At 45.1% G+C, this 24,527-nt stretch overlaps 1 protein-coding gene across 4 annotated transcripts in view; it reads right to left on the bottom strand.

The window, feature by feature from the left end:
• CACNA1A (calcium voltage-gated channel subunit alpha1 A) overlaps positions 1-24,527 on the bottom strand; it is a 265,173-nt gene that overhangs the window by 208,381 nt on the left and 32,265 nt on the right. For 3 of the 4 annotated variants that reach the window (XM_028088871.1, XM_088017020.1, XM_028088870.1), the window contains exon 1: positions 2,141-2,433. In XM_028088871.1, the coding sequence (XP_027944672.1) occupies positions 2,141-2,433 (293 nt within the window). Of the gene's footprint in view, positions 1-2,140; positions 2,435-24,527 lie in introns of those variants that run through there. The other variant, XM_028088869.2, reaches the window with a different exon arrangement.

The raw sequence follows: 24,527 nt of genomic DNA, 5'->3' as shown, positions 1-24,527 counted from the left end.
CTGTATAATATGTTTGCTGCCTTGGGCCAAAAAGGGAATAAAAACTGTCTGCAGAGAACAAAATGCACAAACTCATCACAAAGCAAGAAAGCCAAAGAAAACGTAAAGTACCAATGGAATGCTCCCAAATCACCTGCATCCCTCCCCAGAGATCCTTCCTTCTGAGGGGTCCCTGGCAATCCCCTCCCTCTCCAACAGCTCTCTGATCGGCTCTCAGGATTCAGTCTGGACGGGGTGAGCTGAGGACACATTAGGACTCCCACCTCCTTCCTTTCCTCTTAGAAGACTCCAAATCCAGGCTCCAGAAGGCGATCTAAAGCCATTTTCAACATGGAAACCTGTCAGCCCAGTGATTCCCTCCTAAACACCCCCTGGAGTTATTTGAGCATGCACACATTGACACCTTGCCACCCTCCAAGCCCCCACCACTCCCGGGGCGGAGGATGGGGAGGCAGGCAGAGTGATCACAAGACCCCTGAGCATTTCAGTGGGTCTTCACGAGGTTGGAACTTGGGAGGCAAAGACCGGGCTCCTGGTTCATGCACCAATCAAGATGACATCGTGCTTAGGAGTGTGCCCCTCCAGAAAGACCCCAGCTGAACCTCCTAATTTTCACCACCCTCAAAGTAGACTGTTCACACACTCCAAAACCTCAGAGCCCTCCTACAATTTCAGCACCCAGAAGCCAAAAGCTTGCTCAATTTTGAGTTCCCCTAAAAATGAATCCACCAGCCACATAGCTCCTCAAATAAGCAGCCCCAGGATCACCTGGGGCCCAGTCCTGTTGAGTATGTAACAGTGGAAACCAAACACAAAGGAGTGGGGGCTCATCTCGGAGCCCCAGGGGCCCATCCAGCCCCATTCATTTGTACACGGAGGGCAGCCAGTTGGAACCAAGCCGAGGAGCAGCACATTTGGGCATGGTACAGTGGCCAGTCAGCCTGGGGAGCAGGGTGCATCCCCCCACTTGGAATCTGGGTCATGCTTAGATAACTGCTAGAAAGCCCGACTAATTACCCATCCTTGCCTGCCTACATCTCAACAGATGTTAAGCCCTCCTCAAGGTTTATTTCAAGCAGACACAGATTTAAAGAAACACAAGGGGATCTGCATTTTGATAGCATCTCAATAGAGGAAAATGTGGTCTTCACCTTCTTCCTCCGGATCTTTGATTTAAAAAAAAAGAAGGCATTTACCTGCCTCGAGGTGTCCACATGGAGGCTGATTCTCCTGGTGTCCCCTCCCGGTTTCCCTAGGGTGGGAGAAGCCGAATACAACCCAAGGCCTGACACCATACCTAGGAAGGACCTGCCACCTCATTTCCTCTTGCCCTATCTTCCTTATTGAAAGAGTCCATTTGGGTCTTCCAGGTCAGGGCCCCAGATGGCGCAAATAGGATGTTTTCTACACCCCAACGATGATGAGGTCCCCGGGCAGTGCTTGAAGGAAATCGGACCGGCAGACATAGGGGAGAATAAGTGCCCCCAACCCACCACTGCTTTTCCCAGATCGGGGCCAGTGGCCCACCCTGGGATATGAGCTCTGGCCAGTGCTAGCCCCTCCGTGTGAAGGCCACGTGTTCTTCCACTGGCTCTTGGCCCCGGGAACCCCTAAGTGCCCTGCCCTAAGAGAGCGGGCCCCCTCTTCGGGGAAGGCAGGGGTGCAGAAGTCAGTGAGCTGGGTTCGGGCTCCAGCTCTGGAGGCTCCCGTGCATTCCAGTGAGGGCCACCTAAGGAAACGCAGCCAAAGCCAACACGGTTCTCCTGTCCTGGCCAGAGAGCCCAGGCCCCGGCCGGGTCCATGCTCATTTGGGAAAACTCTGACCCATCCAGAACTGGCTCTGAAGCTCCCACCCAGGCCCCTGTTACGACCCCAGGGCCCAGCCCTCATTCTGGAATCGGTCCTTAGGAGGAATCCACTCCCCCGGCTCCCCCATCCCAAGCCTCCACGGTAGCTCAACCCAGCTCGGGGTGGAGAGATTCTCCACACTCCTCCCCGGTGCCCCCTCTCCCAGCCCCTGGAAGACCCCCCCACCTCCCATCAACCCCCGGGTCTCTCTCCCAGCCTGGAAGAGGGGAAGCGGAGGGAGGAGGGGAGGCGCAGCTGCCGGGGTTCGCTGCCGGGTTCGGGCAAAGGATATGGCCATTCGGTGATCTTTTTGGCGTATTTTCTCACCACGTTGTCCTCGCTGAAGAGGAATAGAGACCGGTTGACCGTGAGGCAGTTCTGTCGGACGGGGATGGGGTTGTAGAGGGCCATGGTCCGCGCTCTCTGCGCCATTGACTGCTTGTACATCCTTTGCGCCCCGGGCTGCCCGCCCTGCCGGCTGCCCCCGGCTCCTCGCCCGCCTCCGGCGCCCACGACCACCCCGGCGGCTGCCCCGGAGCCTCCTCCCCCGTAGCGGGCCGGCATCTCGTCTCCGAAGCGGGCCATTCTGCAAAGAGCAAAGGGCTCCGGGTTACGCTGCGGCGAACGATGCGGAAGACGCCGCCGCCGCCGCCGCTGCCGATGCCGATGCTGCCGGGGTTGCCGGGGCTGTCAAGACGGCGGCTGGAGCTGCGACTGCGGAGACGCTCCACGGCCCAGCCCATCGGGCGGCGGCGGCTCGGCGCCTCGGGTCGGGGGCTCACAAGGCGGCTGCCCGGCCCCAGCCGGGGAGAGCGGCTCGGGACATCTTCCTGGCTGACCCCGGAGAAGGAGGGGCGGAGGAGGGTGCGGGGGCGGGGCGCGGGGGCCGGGGAGGGGGAGGGGAGAGGGAAGCGAGGCAAAAAATAACCGAGGAAGGAATCCAGGCAATCCCCAGTCCACCCACTCCGGGGGGGAAAAAAAAAAAAAAGACAGTTAAAAAAAAAAAAAAAAACAACGCACACCCCCTTTAAGACGCGAACGGTTTGCAAAGGACGCCCCCCCGGGACGCAGTGGAAGCTTCAAATTCCTCCGAGGTCCGGGTCAGGCTGGCATCTTGCAAAAGGAGTGCGCTCGGCCCATTAGAAAAAATCTTTATTGCAAAAATAAAAATAAAAACCAGGTCTTTGCAGGGGGGAGGGCAGCCCCCCAAATTAAAAAAAATCCCCCTGTTTTGCTTGAGTTTCTAGACCTTAAAAAGGCTGAAAGATCTGTAGCCAAAAAATAAAATTAAATGAAAAGAAAGAATATTAACGGGAAAGGAAAGAAGGGGAGGGGAAGGGAAACGCTCCGGAGGGCTCTTTTAAGGAGTCTTGAAGCCGCAGGGTCCGGGTGATTTTTTTTTTTTTTCTTCCTGAATCACCAGCGGCTCTCTTCTGCTCACGAAGGAGTGTGAGTGTGCGTGTGCGCGCAGCCTTTCGCTCAACCGTGCTTCATCTTGGGGTTAAATTGCAGCAATGAAATCCTGAAAATTCTCAACAGGGGAAAAAGAGAGAGAGGGAGAGAGAGGTATGCGCCGTTCGCTTAGCCACTCAGTAGCTGCTCCCGGATGCTGCAATGCCTAGCGTTCCCCCCACCCCCCAATGCCTCCTCCTCCTCCTCTAGGTTTTGCTAAAATAAGACTGGTGTGGAGGGGTGGGGGAAGAGAAAGGAAGAAGGAAAATGGGCTCAAAGGTCTAAACCACTGGCCAGCGAAGCTCCAAAGAGGAGCGATTGATGAGTTTAACGGGAGAAAGACCCACCCAGAATGTCGACACATGATGGCCCGCGACCAATCGCGGAGCCGCGAGGGGACCTGGCTCAGCGGAGTTTGTGGGGGAGAAGAGGGGAGAGCCGGATGGTCGGGAGGCAGGGGGGAAGTTGGGACGACAGATTCCTGCTCCCCTGGGACGAAACCTTGTTTTCCAATGGGTTCCATTTCGATTGCAGACAACCGGACACTCTCAGCAGCTTGCAAGGAGTACGTTAGGGAGGAAGAAACTTAATGATAAAAAGAGAAGGAGATTCGTGTCCAGGAGTGCAATTAGTCTCTAAACAAATCTGGTCCGTTTAGCAAAAGACACATTTTTGAGGAGAACGATTTGGGGGCGCACTTCTGTCAAAGTTTCAAGTCACAGGGGCCCTGAAAGCTGGAATAAAAGGCTCAGCTCCTCTTTGAAAAGACTCCAGAGGTGGCAAATCTTAACTGCTAGAGGCAGATAACTAAACCAGATCCTAGTGGGCTGGATAGGGCTTCTGGGTGGTATACTCGGCATGGTGTTCACTTCCCTCCGGAACCACTGAAGTTTATTTCCCATTCTCCTTTTTATATTGCGAAGTTGAATAAACACACAGAAAAATGCCTAAAGCATAAATGTACAGTTGAAGACTTTGCTGTGAAACCAACGTTCTTGAAACTAACACTCAGGTCCAGGGCTACAAATGGGACTTTGCCAGCTTCCCAGAAACACACACACAGGTCTTCTTCCCTCAGCAATAATCACTATTCTGACGTTATACTATTAATAACCTTGCTTTTCTTTATACTTTTCCTACCTTATTGTGCATTCCCAAACAGTGCAGTTCTACTTGACATCTTTTTGGATTCTTACATAAATGGAATCATACAGTGTATATCCTGTGATGTCTGGCTTCTTTGGTCCAATATCATGTCTTTAAGATTCATCTGTTGTCATGTGTAGCTGTGATTGATTCACTTTCACTGCTACATAGTATTCCACTGAAAGAGTATGCCACAATTTGTTTATCCATTATCCCCTTGATGGACATTTGGATTGTTTCCAGTTGGGGCTTTAAACACTCCTGCCTCAAATACTCTGTGCCTATGGGCATGCATTTCTGTAGGAATAGCCCTAGGAATGGAATTTCTGGGTCCCAGGGTATGCCTACCTTCAGGTTTGTAAAATGGCACCAAACTGTCTTCCAAAGTGGATGTACCAAGAAACCACTGAATTTTTAGAAAGCCATGTATAGACTTGGAAGGCAGGGGTGAGGGTAGGGGTTGGGGAACTGGATGAAGAAGGCAAATACTTTTTAAGCCTTAGCTAGTTGAGTTTGAGTTGATCCCCCGACCCCCATCAGTATTTGAGTTCTTTGGAACATTCTAGAAAAGATACATCTTTATATAAATTCCCCATTCTGTGCCTGTGAGTCATCCTTTACAGGTTGCTTATAGCATTTTCAAGATTTTCTAGCTTGTCAAAGTATGGACAAAATGATAAAACCAAGAGCAACTAGAGTTGCAAGGAGATAGGGCATACAGGATTCTCGACAAATAGTAATGATTTTTGTACTTCATGTTGTTTCATATCTTGAGAGAAAATGATAGTCAGTGGGAAACAAGAAGTAATCCCAGGTGCATGGATGCCAAAGGTCAGTCATGTAAGAAGATCGTGCCGTGCAAAGCAAACTTACAATAACTTGTTTTTATGGACTTTCCTGGGGAAGACAGTTGAGTTTCCTGGCATTAGTATTATCTACACAGATTTCTAAAGACCCCAGAGTTTTTCAAGAAAGAGTAACCTCTCATTGGTAAAGTCCTTATCAGGGTAAAGATTCTATGGAGTCTTCATAGAAGCCCCATTTTACAGATGAAAACACTGAGGCTGAGAGAGGTTTAAAAACTTACCCAGGGGGCGCCTGGGTGGCTCAGTTGGTTAAGCATCTGCCTTCCGCTCAGGTCATGATCTCAGGGTCCTGGGATCGAGCCCTGCATTGGGCTCCCTGCTCAGCCGAGAGTCTGCTTCCCCCTCTCCCTCAGCCTGTCTTCCCCCTCTTATGTACTCTCTCTCTCTGAAATAAATAATTAAAATCTTAAAAAAATAATAAAAATAAAAACAAAAACTAACCCAGGTCACTGACATGAATCTGAAACCACATCTGACTTGTACTCTGTTAGGCGGTGTGTAATCTGCTACAACCGCTTTGGAAAACTGGCCATTTCTACCAATATTGAACATTTGAATATCCCGTGGTCCAGCATTGGCACTCTTGGGTATATGCCCAGAGGGAATGAGGACATATGTCTACTGAAAGACACACCCTACAATGTGAATAGCAGCACATTCTTAGTAGCTAAAAGCTGGGGACTTCTCAAAAGCCTATCAGTAGAAAATGGATAAATGTGCTGTGGAACATTCATACATGCAGCAGTGAGAATGGATGATCCCCAGCTACACACAAATACATGGGCCAATCTCACAGTCATGATGCTGAGCCAAACAAGCCAGACACATAGTAGAACATAGTATATAATTCCTATTATATACAGTTCATACATGGGGAAATGAAAAGATATATGCACCTCTATGTTCTTTGCAGCATTATTTACAATAGCCGAGATATGGAAGCAACCAAGGGTCCATCAATAAATGAATGGATAAAGAGGGGGTGGTATATATATATATACACACACACACACACAGAATGTACACACACACACACACACACACATTGGAATTATACATCTATGAATTATGCAATTTTCTGTGTGTGCTATACTTCAAAAGAAAATGTTTGTAATGCTTCTGAATGTAGATCCCAAGTGGCACCACTTGTCATGGTGACCTGTAATTCTCATTGTGTACTTTGACTGTGAAGTCCCTACAATAAACACTGGTCTTTTTTTTTTTTTAACTAGAAGACAAAGAGTGGTCCTCCAGAATGCTCTAACCCATGCTTCGACAGCAGACAAGCCAGCTGTATATCAGAACCACCTGCAAAATGTTGTAAAATTCAGATTCCTGGGCCCTCCCCTCTACCCGAATTCTCAATCAGCAAGTCCTTGGGGGTATAGCCAGGTTTGGCAATCCCTACTCTGGAAGGGGCAAACTTACCATCCCTATCTTGGCATTCTCTAGTTATCAAGGGGGCATTGTTGGCATTTTTGGTGGAAAAATTCTTGTTGTTCGGGGCTGTCCTGTGCATTGTGGGCTGTTTAGTATGTCTGGCACATACCCACTAAGTGTCAGTGATACCCCCAATCTTGTGACAAGCAAAGATATGCACACACATTTCCAAACCCTTCCCACCAAAGTGGCAGAAGAGTCTACACTTTCCTCTCATCAAATGGCGTTCCCAAAGCTCACCTATGAAGTTTGATATGGCTGAGTATACCCCTTCTTCCTCAGAATCTTCCCAAGTTCTTCAACCCCCTCAATTGCTCAATCACCCTTTTCTGGAAAGAACTCAACTCAGGCACTCTAAAGTGTGACAGTGCTCCAAGTACATTATCCTTATGGACTCACTTTACAGAGAACAAAAAAACTCATTTAACCAAAGGAATGAATCTCTAATATTAGAATCTTACTATCACCTAGCAAATGGGGATGGATGGGCAAGAAATCTTCATAGGCCCCTCAAATAACTGTAGTAGGTAGTACCTTGCTCTCCATTAATCCAAATTACTAATGTTGACCAGGTAGAACGATATATAATCTCATTAGCATCATAGATAGAAGCAATTTAATAGCAGGCCTCCAGAAATCAGTCTCAGCCATTGGTTCTAATCTTTAACACATCTGCCAGTTGGAAGTTTAATTTATCAATCAGCAGCAGCATTACCACACTGGCTTTGAGAATGTTATTCAATTGAACAGGGCTAGCATCTCTGAAATAAGTGCCCCAAATAAATAACTGCAAATCGCATTCATTTGGCTGCTAAAACAATTACCAGCTAATCCAGTCATGTTGAGTTGCAAAAATTGATCAGCCAAAAGACATTTGGTCTCTGCCTTCTGGTCTGGATACCAGTCGGGGAATGAGTACCAAGATCTTTGGGAGATAGAGGGTATAAATGACAAAAAACAAATCTTATAATCCAGACATTTGTGGGTCATGATGTAGGCAGTAAGAGTGAATCCAGAGATGGAATGTGGCCGTCACTCCAGACATGATATTACAGAGCGTGACTGTCCTACAAATCCCTAAAAACAAATGAGGCAGAGCCTAATTCTGCATGCAGACCTGCGTTCAAATCCTAGCTCTAGCTATAGTGCTTCCTAGCTGTGTGTTTTTGGAAAAGCTCATAGCCTTTCTGAACTACAGCTTCCTTGTGTGTAAAAAGGAGACAAATCTCCTTACCCCACAGGTTGCTGTAAGGATTAATTAAAATCAAGCAGCTAAGCACTTAGCACAATGACTGGCACACAATAAGCAGTCAAGAAATGGTAAATAGATGTTTAAATCACCACCATCTGGAAAGATATCCCATGTTCATGGATAGGAAGACTCAATATAATCAAGATGCCAGTCCTTCCCAACTTGATCTCTAGATTCCATACAATCCCAATCAAAATTGCAGCAAGTCAAGCTCAGTGGGGAGTCTGCATGAGGATTCTCTCTCTCCCTCTCCCTCTGTCCCCCCTCAAATAAATAAAATCTTTTTTTTAATTGCAGCAAGTTATCTTGTGTATATTGACAAACTGATTCTAAAGATTATCCAGAGAGGCAAAAGACCCAGAATAGCCAACACAAACAACGTTGAGGGAGAAGAACAAAGTTGGAAGACTGATGCTACCCAACTTCAAGACTTACTATAAAGCCACAGTAATCAAGAATGTATAATATTGGCAAAAGAATAGACAAATAGATCAATGGAACAGAAGAGAGAGCTCAGAAATAGATCAACTGATCTTTGACAAAGGAGCAAAGGAAATACGAGGAAAACCTGTCTTTTCAATGAATAGTGCTTGAACAACTGGACATCCACATCCACAAAATGAAAGAAATCTAAACGCAGATCATATATATTAAAATGGATCACAGACTATATATAAAAACAAAACTGTAAACCCCTAAAAGATGACATAGGAGAAAATCTAGATGACCTTGGAATGAATTAAAAAGCTGAACTTCATTAAAATTAAAACTCTCTGCTCTGCAAAAACACTGTCAAGAGAATAGAGGACAAGCCACAGATGAGGAGAAAATATTTGCAAAGATATGTCTGATAAAGGACTGTTATCTAAAATATACAAAGAATTCTTAAAGTCAACAATAAGAACGTGAACCTAATTTTTAAATGAGCCAAAGACCTTAACAGACACCTTGACAAAGACACACAGATGGCAAACAAGCATATGAAAAGATTCCCCACATCATACATCATCAGGGAAATGCAAATTAAAACAAGGAGATACCCCTACACACCTGTTAGAGTGGCCCAAATCCGGAACACTGACAACACCAAATGCTGGCGAGAATGTGGAGCAACAGGACTCTCATTCACTGCTGGTAGGAATGCAAAATGGTGCAGCCACTCCGGAGGACAGCTTAGTGGTTTCTTACAAAACTCAACTTACTCTTACCATAGGATCCAGCAATGGCACTCTTAGGTGTTTACCCAAAGGATTTGAAGACTTCTATCCACACAAAACCCTGCACATGGATGCCAATAAGCAACTTTATTCATAATTGCCAACACTTGGAAGCAACCAAGGTGTCCTTCAGTAGGTGAATGGATAAACTGTGGGACATCCAGAAGATGGAATATTATTCAGTGCTAAAAATAAATGAGCTCTCAATAAATGAGAAGACATGGGGAAACTTCAATGTGTATTACTAAGTTCAAGAAGTCAATATGAACAAGCTGCACACTGCATGATTGCAAGCACATGACATTCTGGAAGAGGCAAAACTATAGAGACAGTAAAAAGATCACTGGTTGCCAGGGTGAGGGGAGAAGTAGAGATGAATAGATGGAGCACAGAGGATTTTTAGGGCAGTGAAACTACTCTGAGACTATAATAATGGATCACGTCATTACACATTTCTCAAAATCCACAAAATATACAACACGAAGAGTGAGCCCTAATATAAACTATGGACTCTGGGTGATAATGGCGTGTCTGTGCATGTTCGTCAGTTGGAACAAGTGTACCTTCTGCTGGGGACGTGGATAATGGGGGAGGCTGTGTGTGTGCAGGGTCGGGGGGTATATGGGAAATCCCTGTACCTTCCGCTCCATTTGGCTGTGAATTTAAAACTGCTCCAAAAAATAAAGTCTATTTTTAAAAATCACCATAGGTCAACTTTCCATACCTGGGATCTGAGTCTGTGAATGTCATTGACATTCTGTGAATGTCATTGATATTGATTTCAATATTGGGTTATTTTTATTTTTTAAACAAACTTTATTTTGGAAGAATTTCAGATCTACCAAAGCTTGAAAAGATAGTACAAGAGAGTTACCATATGCCCTTCATCCAGCTTCCCCTCATGTTAACATCTTACACAGCCCATAACTAAGAAACCAACACCAGTACAATGTGAGAGAGAGAGTGGGTGTGCATGCACATGAGCACAAGTAGAGAGAAGGGCAGAGAAGGAGAAGCAGACTCCCTGCTGAGTAGGGAGCCAGATGTAGGACTCAATCCCAGGACCCTGAGATCATGATCGGAGCTGACATCAGACACTTAACTGACTGAGCCACCTAGGCACCCAGGTAGGATTCTATTAACTGATCCCTAACTTCACTCAAATTTCACTAATTTTTCCACCAATAACCTTTCCTATTTGGAGATCCCAACCAGGATGCCACATGCTGTTGAGTCATCTGGTCTCCCTACTCCCCTTTCTTTGTGATGGTTTCTTTCCTTGTTTCTCACAGTTTGATAATTTGTAGGAGTACCCACTCAGGTATTTTGTAGAATGCCCCTCAGTTTGGGTTTGTCTGCTATTTGCTCATGATTAGACTGGGAGACTCATGGGAATCAGATTGCCTGCTGTCTATATGGCTCTGGACTCAGGAGAGAAATTGCAACAGGGACACATATTTGGGGGTTGTCATGGGTTGAGTGGTGGCCCCTAAAGATATGTCCACATCCTGATTTCCAAAACCCGAAAATGTGATCTTATTTGGAAAAAATTATCTCCGCAGATGCAATCAAGTTAAAGGATTTTGAGATGAGCTTTAAGCTACCTAGTTTGTAGTAAATACGGCAGCTCCAGCAAACTAACACTGGGACCATCAGTATGAATGCCTTGGAAGTGGGTAGGGTAATTCTGGACTACAGACCCAGAGAGGGTTGAGGCCTTAGGAAGGGTTCCTGAGAAGGGCTGACATTTGAAGACAGAGCAGAGAAACAGAAGCCTCTAGCGGGGGCTGAGAAGGCACCATCAAGGAGGTAGGAGAAAAATGTGGTGGGTGATGCCACAGAAGCCCCAGGGATGGGGGGTCCAGTGGTAAATGCTGCCAAACATAAAGCCAGGTAAGGACTGAAAAATACCACCATTGTTCTGCCACACATATGATAAAGGCATTAAGGTCATGATTTTTCAAATGAATTATTCTTTCTTGATAGTAAAATATGCTTCACATAGAATTGACCATCTGAACCATTTTTAGGGGCACAGCTCAGTGGCATTGGATACATTCACATTGTTGTGCTACCATCCCCACCGTCCTTCTCCAGATCTCTTCCATCATCTCAAACAGAAACTCGTCCCCACTGAACATGAACACCCATCCCCCTCCCCCAGCCCCTGGCACCTGACATTCTAGTTTCTGTCTCTATGGATTTGACTCCTCTAGGGACCTCGTATAAAGTGGGATCATACAGTATTTGTCCTTCTATGACTAGCTTATCTCACTTAGCAAAATGTCCTTGTTTTGTCCATGTTATGGCATATGCCAAAATTTCTTTCCTTTTGAAGACTAAATAATATCTCACTGTATGGTTGTACCATTTCTGTTTATCCATTCATCTGTCAGTGGACACTTGGGCTGCCTTCTACCTTTCGGTTACTGTGAACAATTCTATGAACATGGGTATATGAATCTCTTTGAGTCCCTACTTTCAACTCTTTGAGGTGTACTCCCCATCCCAAGTGGGATGCTAGAACATATGGTAATTTTATGTTTCATATTTTGAAGAATCACCATATTGTTTTCCACGGTGACTGGAGAGTCCTTCGCTTTTTAGAAGTACATATTAAAATATTTACAGATGAGATCATGTGATGTCTGAGGTTTGCTTTATCATAACCCTGGGTTATGTTAAAGCAAATTAAAGGTTTGCTTTAATTTGCAAAGTAAGATTATGTTAAAAGTTTAAATACAGTATCATAAGATAAGCCATGAGTTGATAATGATTAAAGATGGGTAGTAAGAATATGGTAGGCTATCATTCTAGTCTCTCTTCTTTTGTATATGTTTGAACTTTTCCGAAAGGAAAAATACTCTTCTTATCAACTACTTGAAGTATTCTTGATTCACATTGCGACAGGAACCTCACACTTAATTATGGAAACAAAAGTACCCAAGTTTACTATATTCTCAGGCAATTACAAATTATATTCAGCATCTAACCCCTCTGTTAAGTCAGGAGCTTGATTAAATGCTTACTTATATATTCATGTGTATCCTGAGACGGTAGCAAAGGGAAATTTAATCATATGAACCACATCTGCTTAGGGAAACCCCGTCTTGTTTTTTTCTGGACTGAGAGCTGAGCTAGGTCCCCTCAATTTGAAAAACAACAAGTTCTACCACATCTGGAGATAAAGTCACAGATGACAGAGCCAAACATGCTACTTCACCTGCAACACTCGAGAAAAATGGTCAACCCTGTTGACCATTCATCCATGCAACAAATGTTTACTGGGCATCTATTCTGTATCAGGCCCTATGCCAGGCATCAAGGATACCTACAGCCATGAATAGAACAAATATGAAATTCATGTTTTAGGGCAGAGAAACCTGAAAAAGAAATGAGTGAACTTGGGTAGATCTAGCAAATGTCAGGTAGAGATCGTCTTTAGAAGAAAAATGGAGCAGGTAGGGGGTCAGATAGAAGAGGAGGGGAGTTATTTTGGAAGGGCAGCTCTGAGAAGGTGGTGTTTAAGCTGAGACCCTTGGAAAGAAAGGAACACATCAGGGGAGGGTGGCTAGGCTGAGGGAACCTCAACAGCAAAGGCCTGTGGGGGTGGTGACTGGTGCGGATGGGAACGAAGGGAGACAGAATGAGCTAAGGGAGGTGACGGGGCCGACAGGGCTGTCATCCCATGTTGGACACTTACTGTTTTAAAATACAGGTTTTAGGTGAAGAACACGACTCTTGATCTCAGGGTTGTGAGTTCAAGCCCCACCTTGGGTGTGGAGCCTACTTAAAAATAAACAAATAAATAAATAGAATAAAAATGCTCCCACTGGGGTACCTGGGTGGCTCAGTCAGTTAAGCATCTGCCTTTGGCTCAGGTCATAATCTCAGGGTCCTGGGACCGAGTCCCGCATCGGGGGGGGGGGTCCCTGCTCAGTGGGGGGCCTGCTTCTCCCTCTCCCACTCCCCCTGCTTGTATTCCCTTTCTCGCTGTGTCTCTGTCAGTATAAATCTCTGTCCAATAAATAAATAAAATCTTTTTTAAAAAAATGCTCCCACTGCATTTCACATGTGCCCTCATTTAAGTATCCTGACTTTTAAAAAATAAAAATAAAATGTAAGTTTTATTATTATTCAGGTATGGTGAGGCGAACAGATCAGGAGCTGACTGCTGTCGAAGAGAGAGCTCATTTTCCTCACAGATGCCAAGAGGATGTGAGACACCATGTCACCATGTCACTCAGGGCCACAGAGGGAAGCACCAGGTTGCTCAGAGGGGAAAAGAGCAAAAGCAAAATGTGAGCAAAAGCCTCTGTTGTGGTTTCCTCAAGAAGGAAGAGGCAGAGTGGAGTAGGTAGGCTTAGGACTGGCTAGTTGGAATAACTTCAGGGCTCTGGGACCTGAGGCTGCCCCTGGTTGTTTGGCGCCTGGCCCCGGGGTGATCAGGGCAGGTGGATTGTGGCCCTGGGTGTGACAGCCCCACAGAGGAGGTGGGGGGTGTGGGCTCTGGACTGGTGGGCTTGTATCTGAAACACACACTCCCTGGTGAGTCCTTTACTATTTCAAATGATCAGTCATCCCTGAGACTGGCAATCAAAGTACCCAAAACACACGGCCACTACTTTAACTCACTTGAGACAATTTTCCTCCCACAGCAGGTCCCTTAAAATGTTTTGAGTTCTGGGACCTCAAGGGCCTGCCTATCCTGTTCACTGCTCCAGCCCTGGCAACCAAGAGAGGTCAAAATAGGACCCCATCGCCTCGAAAAGGGAACAGGGCAAATTTCATAGAAGTGCGGAATGTGAACTATCTTTATAAGAGAGAGACAGAATACGTGAAAATTTAAAAAACATTTGCTGGGATTTTTTTAAGAAGAAGCAAAGGATAAACCAGAGACCAAATACAAACAATGTCATAATAGGGAGAGAGAGTGACAGGGGCCGGGGACAGAGATGGGAGAAATCCAGCCCCGACATCTGATTAGAATCACAGCAGCTTTACTTCCCTTGGCAACGTGGACTTACCCCCTTTTATTTTCTACTGTTTTGACCAATGACTGAAAAAAAGAGCAGGAAACACACACACAACAACAGAGAATGTGGTAAGAGCGACAACATGAATGGGAACACACACGTGTCTACAGGGTTACACCTAAATATATGCATACATCTGCGATGTCCTTCCATGGCTGTTCTGCCTTTTCTGTCACTGAGATGACAATAGCTAAATAATCTCACGTCCCATATGGTGCCCTGACTGTCACAAAGTTAACACGCTTAATGTTAAGGACGGATTGTGATGAAAAAGAAGAGCTTTTGAATTATGAGAAGGTAGTCGTGTCCTGGGTGTGGCCGGCACCGCCCAGCCTGAACTTGACCACTCCAGTGCAAGCAGGTCTGACTTCCCACTGCCAGGCCCCGGATGGGGGAGGGGGGGTTGGGGAGGCTCTTTCTGGCCACCGCAGTGTCCATGCAGCGGACTGGGATGCTAGGAAGTGAAAGCTCCTGGAAGCATCCTTCAACCTGTGATTTATGGAAGTTGGTGAATAAATACCCCAGCTCCCTTGGTCCTAAGGTGCTGTAGCTCCGAGAAATGTGCTCTCTGCCGCCCACTAGAGGTTCCCACTGGTAACTGAGTACCAGTTGCTCCTGGTGACTTGCACCTGATGGCAAATCCAGAACTGGTTCTTACCTTCTCTGCTCCTCGGCCTGTGTGTCCTGGGATCTACCCCCAAAGCAGTTGAATCTCTGCTTCCAGATCTGCTTCTGCGGGGAACCCAAACTAAGACGACAGAGTTGGACAGAGTCTGTTACCTCTTTCAAAATTTAGGGGGCAAAGGAAGCTCCTTCCTCCCTCCCTTCCTTCCTCTTTTCCTTCCTCCCACCCTCTCTTCTTTCATTCCTTCCTTCCTCTCCTCCTCCTTATTCCCCTTCTCATCTCTCGCTCTCTTTCTCTTTCTTCCTTCTTTCCTTCTACAAAAAATATTTGAGGGGCTTGTAGGATAAAAGTTGAATATAAATCAGGAACCCCTGATATATATGCTGCCCTAGCCCCATTGTATAATAGAAAACTCCGAGAACTGGGGCACCTGGGTGACCCGGTTGGTTAAGCATCTGACTCTTGGTTTCAGCTCAGGTCATGATCTTAGGGTTGTGAGATCCAGCCCCACATCGGGCTCCCACTCAGCACCGGGTCTGCTTGAGATTATTTCCCCCTCCCTCAGCTTCCCCCCGCAACCCCTACTCATGCTGTCTCACTCTCTAAAATAAATAAAGAAAGAAAATCTTAAAAAAGAAAAATCCCAGAACTACTTGTCAAAAGATTTGGACTCGCTTTCTTCACAATGTAGCCACAGCCTCATGTGGCCACTAGAGCACTTGAAATGTGACTGATTCAAATCGAGATATAAGTATAACAATACATAGCAGATTTCGAAGACTTAGTACAAGAAACAAAATTCAAAATATCTCATCAGTAATGTTTCTATTCCACATAGGTGGAAATGATGACATTTTCAATATGTTAGGTTAAATAAAATATCTCTTTTTACCTCTTCTAATGTGGCCACTTGAACATTTAAAGTGACGCGTGTGACTGCTGTTGTATTTCTGTTGAACAGCATGGGTCTGGGTGACCATCCAGCCCTGCACTTCCGAGCTCCATGATTTTCACCACCATGAAGATGGCTTTCTCACTCAGGAATGACACAGCCACAGTAATAATACCATTCCTCCGTACATTAGGAGGAACTATCACTTATTCTCTCTAAGCTTCAGTTTCCTTTTCTGCAAAATGGGGATGAGAGCAGGACACACCCTGGGGAATCATGGAAGGGATAAATGTGCCAGGCACAGAAGAGTAAAAAACGAGTGTTGGCTTCCTTCGTGATAGTTACTGCATGTCGGGTGAAATTGTATCTCGTGTCCAAAGGAGGCATCCAGTGCTCCAAAAATAAGGAAGGCAAACATAGGGAAGGACCCATCGGAGACATAGACAAAGGTAGCAGAAAAGAGATCTCAACAACACTCATCTGAAGGGAATAAAAGTTCCATCTAAGAATTACATGCAAAGAGAAACATGAATGCATTTATGTTCAGGCTGCTCAAACGAATGTGGTCCCACAGAGAGACCATCCAGGTTGACTTGACAGAACATTAAACCTCTCTTCTATGTCTTTTTTATTCCTTCCCCTAGCATCGTCTGTATCTTTTGTTGCAGAAAATGCTTTTATCCCATGCTCACAGAAATCACTTCACTCTCCTACCTGAAACGCTCATTCAAGAACATGTCTCAAAGTGTTATGAGTTCCCAGGTCACCCTAAGAAAGAGATTTAATTGGGCTCAGAGTTGTGTTACAAGGCAGCATGATGTGTGGTTGAGCTGTGTGGCTTTGGGCAAGTTGCTCAACCTCTCTGGCTTCGGCATGTTCATTTGTAAAACAGGGAAATTACAGTGAATTGGTGGTTGTGAGAATTAAATGAGATAATCCACACAATATATCAGACAGATTCAGAGCCTGGGTCTTGGTGTTGCTAACTCTCCCTGCCTCCAACTGGACTCATGTTCATTACAAAGAGATTCCTGTCCCCCCAGATAAGCATGAGCCTTTTCTTTAAACTTTCTATAATTTGCTTTAAAATGTTTTTCAAAAGTAAAGTAATCTCCATGTTTAAAAAAATATTTTAAGCCACTGTCCTATGACTACCCCAATACAAACACTAGGCGTATTCTGTTTATTTCTGTCTGGTGTTGCCCCCAGCCCCGTGTTTTTATTTTACAGACAGAGGTAATTATAGCATAAAGATGTTTTATATACAATAGTTCCTTATCATCTGAGTATTCATTATATGGTTCATTATCCAGATATCCACACAGTTATGAGCTTAGGGAAGCAAAAGTCATCCTAACATAAACATGTTCATTAATGAACCAATAACTTCACAGTTTTCCATTCCAGAGACTAGTACAAACATCGCTTTGGAGCCCATCAGATCGATGTGTTTGCCAATGTTTATCTCAGATTGTTGATGGTTGTTTGAAATTCGATGATATAATTTGAAATGACATGAATCGATTGCAACAGGAAAATTGGAAATCTTTGCAAAAGACAGCAGGATTTCATGAAGTCAATGCAAGTGATGTGGGAGAGCCACTTGCAGTGTAGACGGTGCCGCGGCCAAATGAGAAACCTGTGAAGCCAGTTAACCGCAAAGCAGAAAACAAGCGGATGACAGTGAGGAAGGCTTCAAACGAGAATGAACTAGTAAGTACATGATTTTAAAGGCCCTCTAGGGAAACTGAGGAAGACCTTGCATCAGTGTGCAAAAGTGACTCCTTGCACGATCACATGACAAAAATCAAAGATGAGATGAAAGATGGTCCATTGTTCGACCATACAATTTCAACAGGAAATGACGCATATGCAAAAATGTGTTGACTGTTGACTCATTCTTCGTTAATTCAAAGAATGAGAGCAGGGGCGCCTGGGTGGTTCAGTCAGTTAAGTGTCTGACTCCTCATTTCAGTTCAGGTCATGATCTCGAGGTCCTTGGATGGAGCCCCACATTGGGCTCCATGCTCAGTGCAGAGTCTGCTGGAGATTCTCTCTCTCCCTCTGCCCCTCCCCCCCAAAAATAAATAAGTAAATCTTTAAAAAAAAAAAGAATGAGAGTATATTTGCAATCATTACTTACATTTTGTTCAACATGATTGAAAGGCAAACTTAGGTTTATGAAGTTTGGATTCATTTTACAGGACAAAGTCCCACCTGGATTCTGAGCTTCAGCGGGTTCATTCTGAGCTGTTCTTCCTAGTACTAAGTATTCTGGAACAGAGAAGGTTTCCTCTACCATCTTCTCACTTGGCATCATATTATAACCATCCTTTTAAAGGCTACATTTACTTACTCATTTCTCTTTTGCAAACTTTTCATAATGTTTCCAACTAGATGCTTTTAAAAGTAATAGGGCAGGGGTGCCTGGGTGGCTCATTCAGTTAAGAAACTGCCTTTGGCTCAGGTCATGATCCCAGAGTCCTGGGATGGAGTTCTGCATCAGGATCCCTGCTTGGTGGGGAGTCTGCTTCCCCTTCTCCCTCTGCCCCTCCCCCTGCTCATGCTCTTGCTCATTCTCTGTCTCTCAAATAAAAAACATTTTTTAAATTTTGTTTATTATTATTTTAGAGAGGCAGAGAGGGTGAGAGTGAGTGGGGGAAGGGACAGAGGGAGAGGGAGAGAGAGAATCTTTAGCAGGCTCCACGCCCAGCGCAGAGTCCAGCATGGAGCTTGATCTCACAACCCTGAGATCATGATCTGAGCCAAAATCAAGAGTTGGATGCTTAGCTGACTGAGCCACCCAGGTGCACCATCGGACTCCCTGCTCAACAGGGGAGTCTGCTTCTCCCCCTCCCACTGCTCATGCTCTCTCTTTCACTCACTCTCTCTTTCAAATAAATGAATAAAATATTTTTTAAAAATAAATTAATTAAATTAAATAAAAGTTAATAGGGCAATGAGTAATGTTGTGTCTTGGTGTTTTAAAGGCAAAGTTATTGTCCTCTTGTTCAGTGTGTGGAATTACTGGGTCAAATGTAGAATTGTTGCATTTGTAAGATCCTTGATACATATTTCCAAGTGTCTTTCCAGACTGGCCATACAAATATGCTCTGCCTCATCTATTAAATATATTTTTTGAGCACCTACTGTGTGCTTGGAGCTGTTCTAGGCACCAGGGACACAGCCAAGAACCACATGGTCTCAAATCCCTGCCCTCACTGAGCTGACATTCTAACTGGGGAAAATGGCCAATAAATAAATAATTACTTAATATGGCAGTGTAGTGTAGAAACATGAAGTCAGGCATGGGGACCAAAAGTGCAGTGGGTTACAAACAGGATGACCAAGGAAGCCTCCTTGGTCAGGTAACATTCAAGCAGAAACTTGAAGGAAGTGAAGAAAGGAGCCATCAAAAATCTGCAGAAAAGCATTCCAGGCTGAGGGAACAGCAAGTGCAAAGGTCCTGAGGCAGGAACATGCTTAGTGTGTACAGATAACTAGGTGAAGGTAAAATGTGCAGAGCCTTGTGGATTGCAGTAGACTTTGGCTTTTATTCTGAGTAAGCTGGGGACCATGAAGGGTGCTGAGAAGAGGAGAACTGACTCAAGTATTCAAAGTCTCTCCCTGGCCACCTGAGCAGAGAGAGGAAGAGAAACTGGGAGACTGGAGAAGAGGCAATTGCACTGATCCAGGTGAGACACAATGCAAGCCATGACCAGGTGAGTGCCGTGGAGAGTTGTTTCTGCATATATTTTAAAGGCAAAGCAGACAGGCGTTGCTTATGGATTGGACGTGGGGTGGCAGTGAAGGACAGAAGTCAAGGACACCTTGGGGATTTTGACACAAGCAGCCTAAGGACAGAGCTGCCATCAGCCGAGAGGGAGGAGACCGAGGGAGGGGTGGTATGGGAAGGGATAGTGATCCACATTACCACGTCCCTCTTGAATTACAGAATCACCCCACAGCAGCATTCATAAAGAATGAAAATGCAAACATCTATTAATAATTATTTGCAAATGCTGCACATTAGGTGGTTCAGATAAACCCTGCTCTCTGGGAATTTTGCCAGAAAAATCCCAAACTAAGCTTCTACAGCTATCAAAGCCAATAAAATGCCATCAGGGAGAATATGGAGAAAGGCGAAGTCTCTGCCTTGTGTGAGAATCTATTTAATCTAACATTATCATTCCTTCATCTACCCTTCTATAAGCCCAGGGATCATCTGAACATAAAGATAAACATAAGGAAGCTGAAGAAGGATTGGAGTCAAGAAAACAAAGTAATTGTGGGAATAGGGTATTTGGCAATTTCAGGACAGACTGGCTGAGGACTCCTTAGTCTACCAGAAGATTAAATGTAACTGCCTCCCCGACTGGCAGCCCCGCTCCTTTCCCTCTTTGCCCCCTACCTTCTGCCAACACTGGATTAGAGTCCTCATCTCTACTCCCATTGTTGTTCATGGAATGGTCTACCATATTGTATCTTGTTTATTTATTCATTTAACAACTATTTATTAAGCATCTGCTACGTTCCAGATACTGTAAGAGGCACCTGAGACAGAGTGTTTCAGAGACAGCTGGTTGCCCACCCACTATCCACTCGTGCCTTCTTCTGTAGCTTTCAGAACTACATTTCCTGGGCTCCTCTGCAGGGAGGTATGGCCCTGTGAACAATGCTGGCCAGTGAAACCTAAGGGCACTGGTCTCAAATGACCTTTGTCCTTTGACCTTCTCCTTGCCTGAAATGCAGATGAGATGTCTGGGGCTGCAGCAGCCATTTTGAGACTGGTCATGAGGGGAAAAAAAGTCCTTGGGCCACTGCAGCATTTTATTCTATATGCAGCCAAATAAAATTCTTGACTGCTACATGGAAATGGTCTGAACAAGCTGTCTTTACCTGTTTCTTCACATAAGACCACTCGAGTACAAAAACTAGTTTTATTTAGCTTTATAAGCCCTCAAGAAATGTCAGATGAATTGATGAATGAATGAGGTAGCTCTACTTTCACAACTGAAAACCAGTGGGCCAGATTTAGGGTCCCTACAAAATGCGTAGTGGGGACCATCTGAGACCCCGACCACCACCACAGGTTTCCACAATGAACTCCTACAGTCTTGGAAAACTTCATCTGTGACATGGGAATAATCACAGTATCTATCAGGGGCTTTTTGTGAGGATCAAGTTAGTCGCTGCAGCTAAGGGATCCAGAATGATATCTGGCCTGTTCTAAGAACTATTTATATATTATCATCGCAATCATGTCCTGACTTCCTGAGCTAAAGCAGATCCCATTCCCCCATACCATGGCTACTCTGTTGCTGCACCTCATTGGTTTCCTTTGGAGCATTCTTCACAACTATTTGTTGCTTATTTGTTTATTTTATGAGCATTTCCCCCTGAGAATGTGGTTCTCCATTTGCCCACTCTACCCCTGCCAGACCCATTCCCCACTCTTCTCTCCTCTGAGCATCACCCAGTTCCCAGGTTCCCTGTTGCTCTCTGTCAATGGGAGGCACCTGCAGGAACCCAGAGCTGGGAGGAGAAGGAGGGGAAGGTATTTCTTCCCCATTCCCTCTCTGCTTTGGTGTCACATCTCTGGTGAGTGGCGGTGTCCCTCCACCATGATGGCTCCTGCCAGGCAGCCCCTCCTCCATCACTCCAGCTCTCCACACTTCTTCGAGCCAGTCCCTCCATAAAGCCTCTTCATTTGAACTATGGCGGGGGGTGGGGGTGAATTCTGTCTCCTCTTTGGACTTGAGAGACACCTCTCACCTGGTGGTAAACTCCACGTGGGCACAGAACACACATCTGCTTTACTCACCAGTGCCCGGGACCCAGCACACAGCCTAGTGTGGAGAAGATGTTTTAATAAGTATCTGTGGAATAACTAATATCAGTTTCCATCAAAAAATTAATCAGTATTCTAAAATAATAATACACCACTATTTTTGTCCATTAAATTATCAAAAATAGTTTAAAACATAATACTAGATACAGGTTAGTGTGCATTCAAATGGGAACTCCAGCATTGCTGGTAAATGTGTAAATTGGCACAACGCTTTGGAGAAGTCATTTGGCCATATGTAACAGAAATCTTTAACAATGAGTCCTATTTTTTTTGACCCAGTAAAACTACTTCTGGCAATCTATACAAAGGAAATAATCCAAAGAAAGGAAAAGTTACATGAAGATTTTATTGTAGCATTTTGGTATACTGTTTAAATACGTCCAACAATAGGGAAATTAAGTAGGTTCTAGAGAAAAGAAATCTTATATGTCCATTAAAATGATAGTATGAAAATGTGATGCATAATATTATCTATTTTACTAAAAGTTCCTTCGCTGGTTGGATCATTCAGTGAGAATCAAATACTCCTTGCTGGGTGTATATCAGTGAACAAGACTAACAAGATCCCTGCCCTCAGGGAGCTGACACTCTAAAGAGAAGAAAAACACAAATGGGATATATAAGTAAAATTTATAGTATGTCAGATGGTGGCAATTGCTCAGGACAAAGATAAAACAGCCAGCTCATTTACGTGAAGTTCAAAACAAGCACAACTAATCTCTGCTTATGAATAAATTGGGAAGCTTCCATAAAATGGGATATTACACAGCAATGGAAAAGCACAAGCTGCTGACCCACACATCAAACCTGGCAAAACCAATCCATGATGATATGAACCAGCAGTTGCTTCAGGGGTGGGTGTACTGGTCTGGGATGGGGCATGAGGGGATGTTCCGGGGGGGGGGGGGTGGATGGAAGTGTTCTTTATCTTGAACCAATGGTGGTTCCAAAGCTATCCACAGAGCCAAAAATTTATTGAGGCATACAGTTAAGATTTGTGAACTTGGCTGTGTGGTAGCCCAAATTAAAAAATAAAAAAGAACAGGGGCACCTACCTGGGTGGATCAGTCGGTTGAGCGATTGGCTCTAGGTTTTAGCTCAGGTCATGGTCTCAGGGTTGTGAGATCGAGCCCTGCCTCAAGCTCCACACTCAGCTCACAGTGGGCTTGGGACTCTCTGCCACTCCCTCTGCCCCTCCCCCAGCTCGTGCTCACAAGTGCGCTCTCTCTCTTTCTCTCTCTCTCAAATAAATAAATCGGGACACCTGGGTGGCTCAGTCAGTTATGAGTCTGCCTTCAGTTCAGGTCATGATCCCAAGGTCCTGGGATCAAGCCCTGCGTCAGGCTCCTTGCTCAGCAGGGAGCCTGCTTCTCACTCTGCCTCCCGTTCTCCCTGCTTGAGAGCACTCTCTCTCTCTCTTTCTCTCTCTCTCTCTGACAAATAAATAAATAAAATCTTTAAAAATAATAAATAAATAAATAATCTTTTAAAAATAAAAGTAAACAAATAAAATAAAAAAGGACCAGGAGAAAAGAAACAAGGGGGAACTGGGGCTGGTAAGAGTTGGTCCTGGTGGCATAACTGCAGCTTTGCCGGGGTGGGCAGGGTCAGGGGAGGTAACCAAACACCTGAAGGAGGTGAAGGGTGGAGCCAAGCAGATGGCAGGAATGAGTCAGAGCAATGAGAAAGCCCTAAGAAAGGAATGTTAATAATTAGGTATCAATAGCTGTACATCGATTAGTACATATCTTTGAGCTCCTGCTCTGGGCTAGGGATGCATTAAAAGAAAAAATGAAAAAAGAAAGAGAAAAGAAAAACTGGACAGAGAGCCCTTATCTTCTTATTAATCCAATAATCACATCAACAAAATCTAAATGACGATGTTGACAAGGACCATGAAAGTAAAGCATGGGATGCAATAAAACAGGGTTGGTAGGAGAGACACAGAGACAGATGGCAAAGAAAGAGAATGGGGAGAGAGACAGAAGCAGAGACAGAGAGAGATGTCAATAAGGTGAATTATATTTGGGGTTTTCTGAAGGCTCTTTTCCACAGCTGAATAATAACAGTAATAGCCTAGTAATTAGTATACAGAAGCTCAGTCTCTCTTTTGCCTGGGGCTGGCAGAGAAAATAACCACTTGTTCTGGAGAAGGGACCAAGGACTTAAGGAGACATTTGAAAGAAAAATCAGCCTAGAAGTCATGCATTGGAGAAAAACAGTCTGAAGATTCTGGCAAAGTAAGGAGACCCTGGGGTCAGGAAGGAAGTTGGAGATGTTAAAAAAAAAAAAGGGAAAAACAAAGTTACTTCCCAAGTAGGTCCTGATGTTCAATGGGATCTTGATAGACTGAACTTGAAAGACTTGACTCTAAAACTCTGTCTTCACAGATGATGTTCCTGACCCTTCACCACCAAAGCCATACCCTCTATATGTGTGTTTTCCTCCGGTTACTGTAAATCATGGAGATGGATTTTGTTCATCCAACCACCCTCTCTTTCTGGTGCCCTTTGTGGCACAGACAATGCTACAGATCTGCCCAGTCCTACCACCTCTTCCTCCAAGGCATATGGCAAGGAGACATGCCCAGACTTTCCCTGCAGTTGGTTGGGGCCCTGGAACTGCATTCTGGTCAAAGACAGTGTGAGCCACTTGTAAGCCTGACCCATAAAAAATGTGTGGTCCCAGGGCTCCTGGGTGGCTCAGCTGGTTAAATGTCTGACTCTTGATTTTGGCTCAGGTCATGATCCCAGGGTTTTGAGATCGGGCCCCAGGTCAGGTTCTCCATTGAGCATGGAGCCTGCTTGGGATTCTCTCCTTCTCCCTCTGCCCCTCCCTGCTCATGCACTCTCTACCCCCCCAAAAAAAGTGGTCCCCCTGTTCTTCTGTTCTCTCTTTCCTT

Source organism: Eumetopias jubatus, unplaced genomic scaffold, assembly GCF_037043125.1.
Source record: "Eumetopias jubatus isolate StellerSeaLion01/CBP00866 unplaced genomic scaffold, mEumJub1_p1.0 scaffold_1, whole genome shotgun sequence".
NCBI lineage: Eukaryota > Metazoa > Chordata > Mammalia > Carnivora > Otariidae > Eumetopias > Eumetopias jubatus.
Note: the sequence above shows the minus strand (reverse complement) of the source record. Positions and strands in the feature narration are given on the sequence as shown.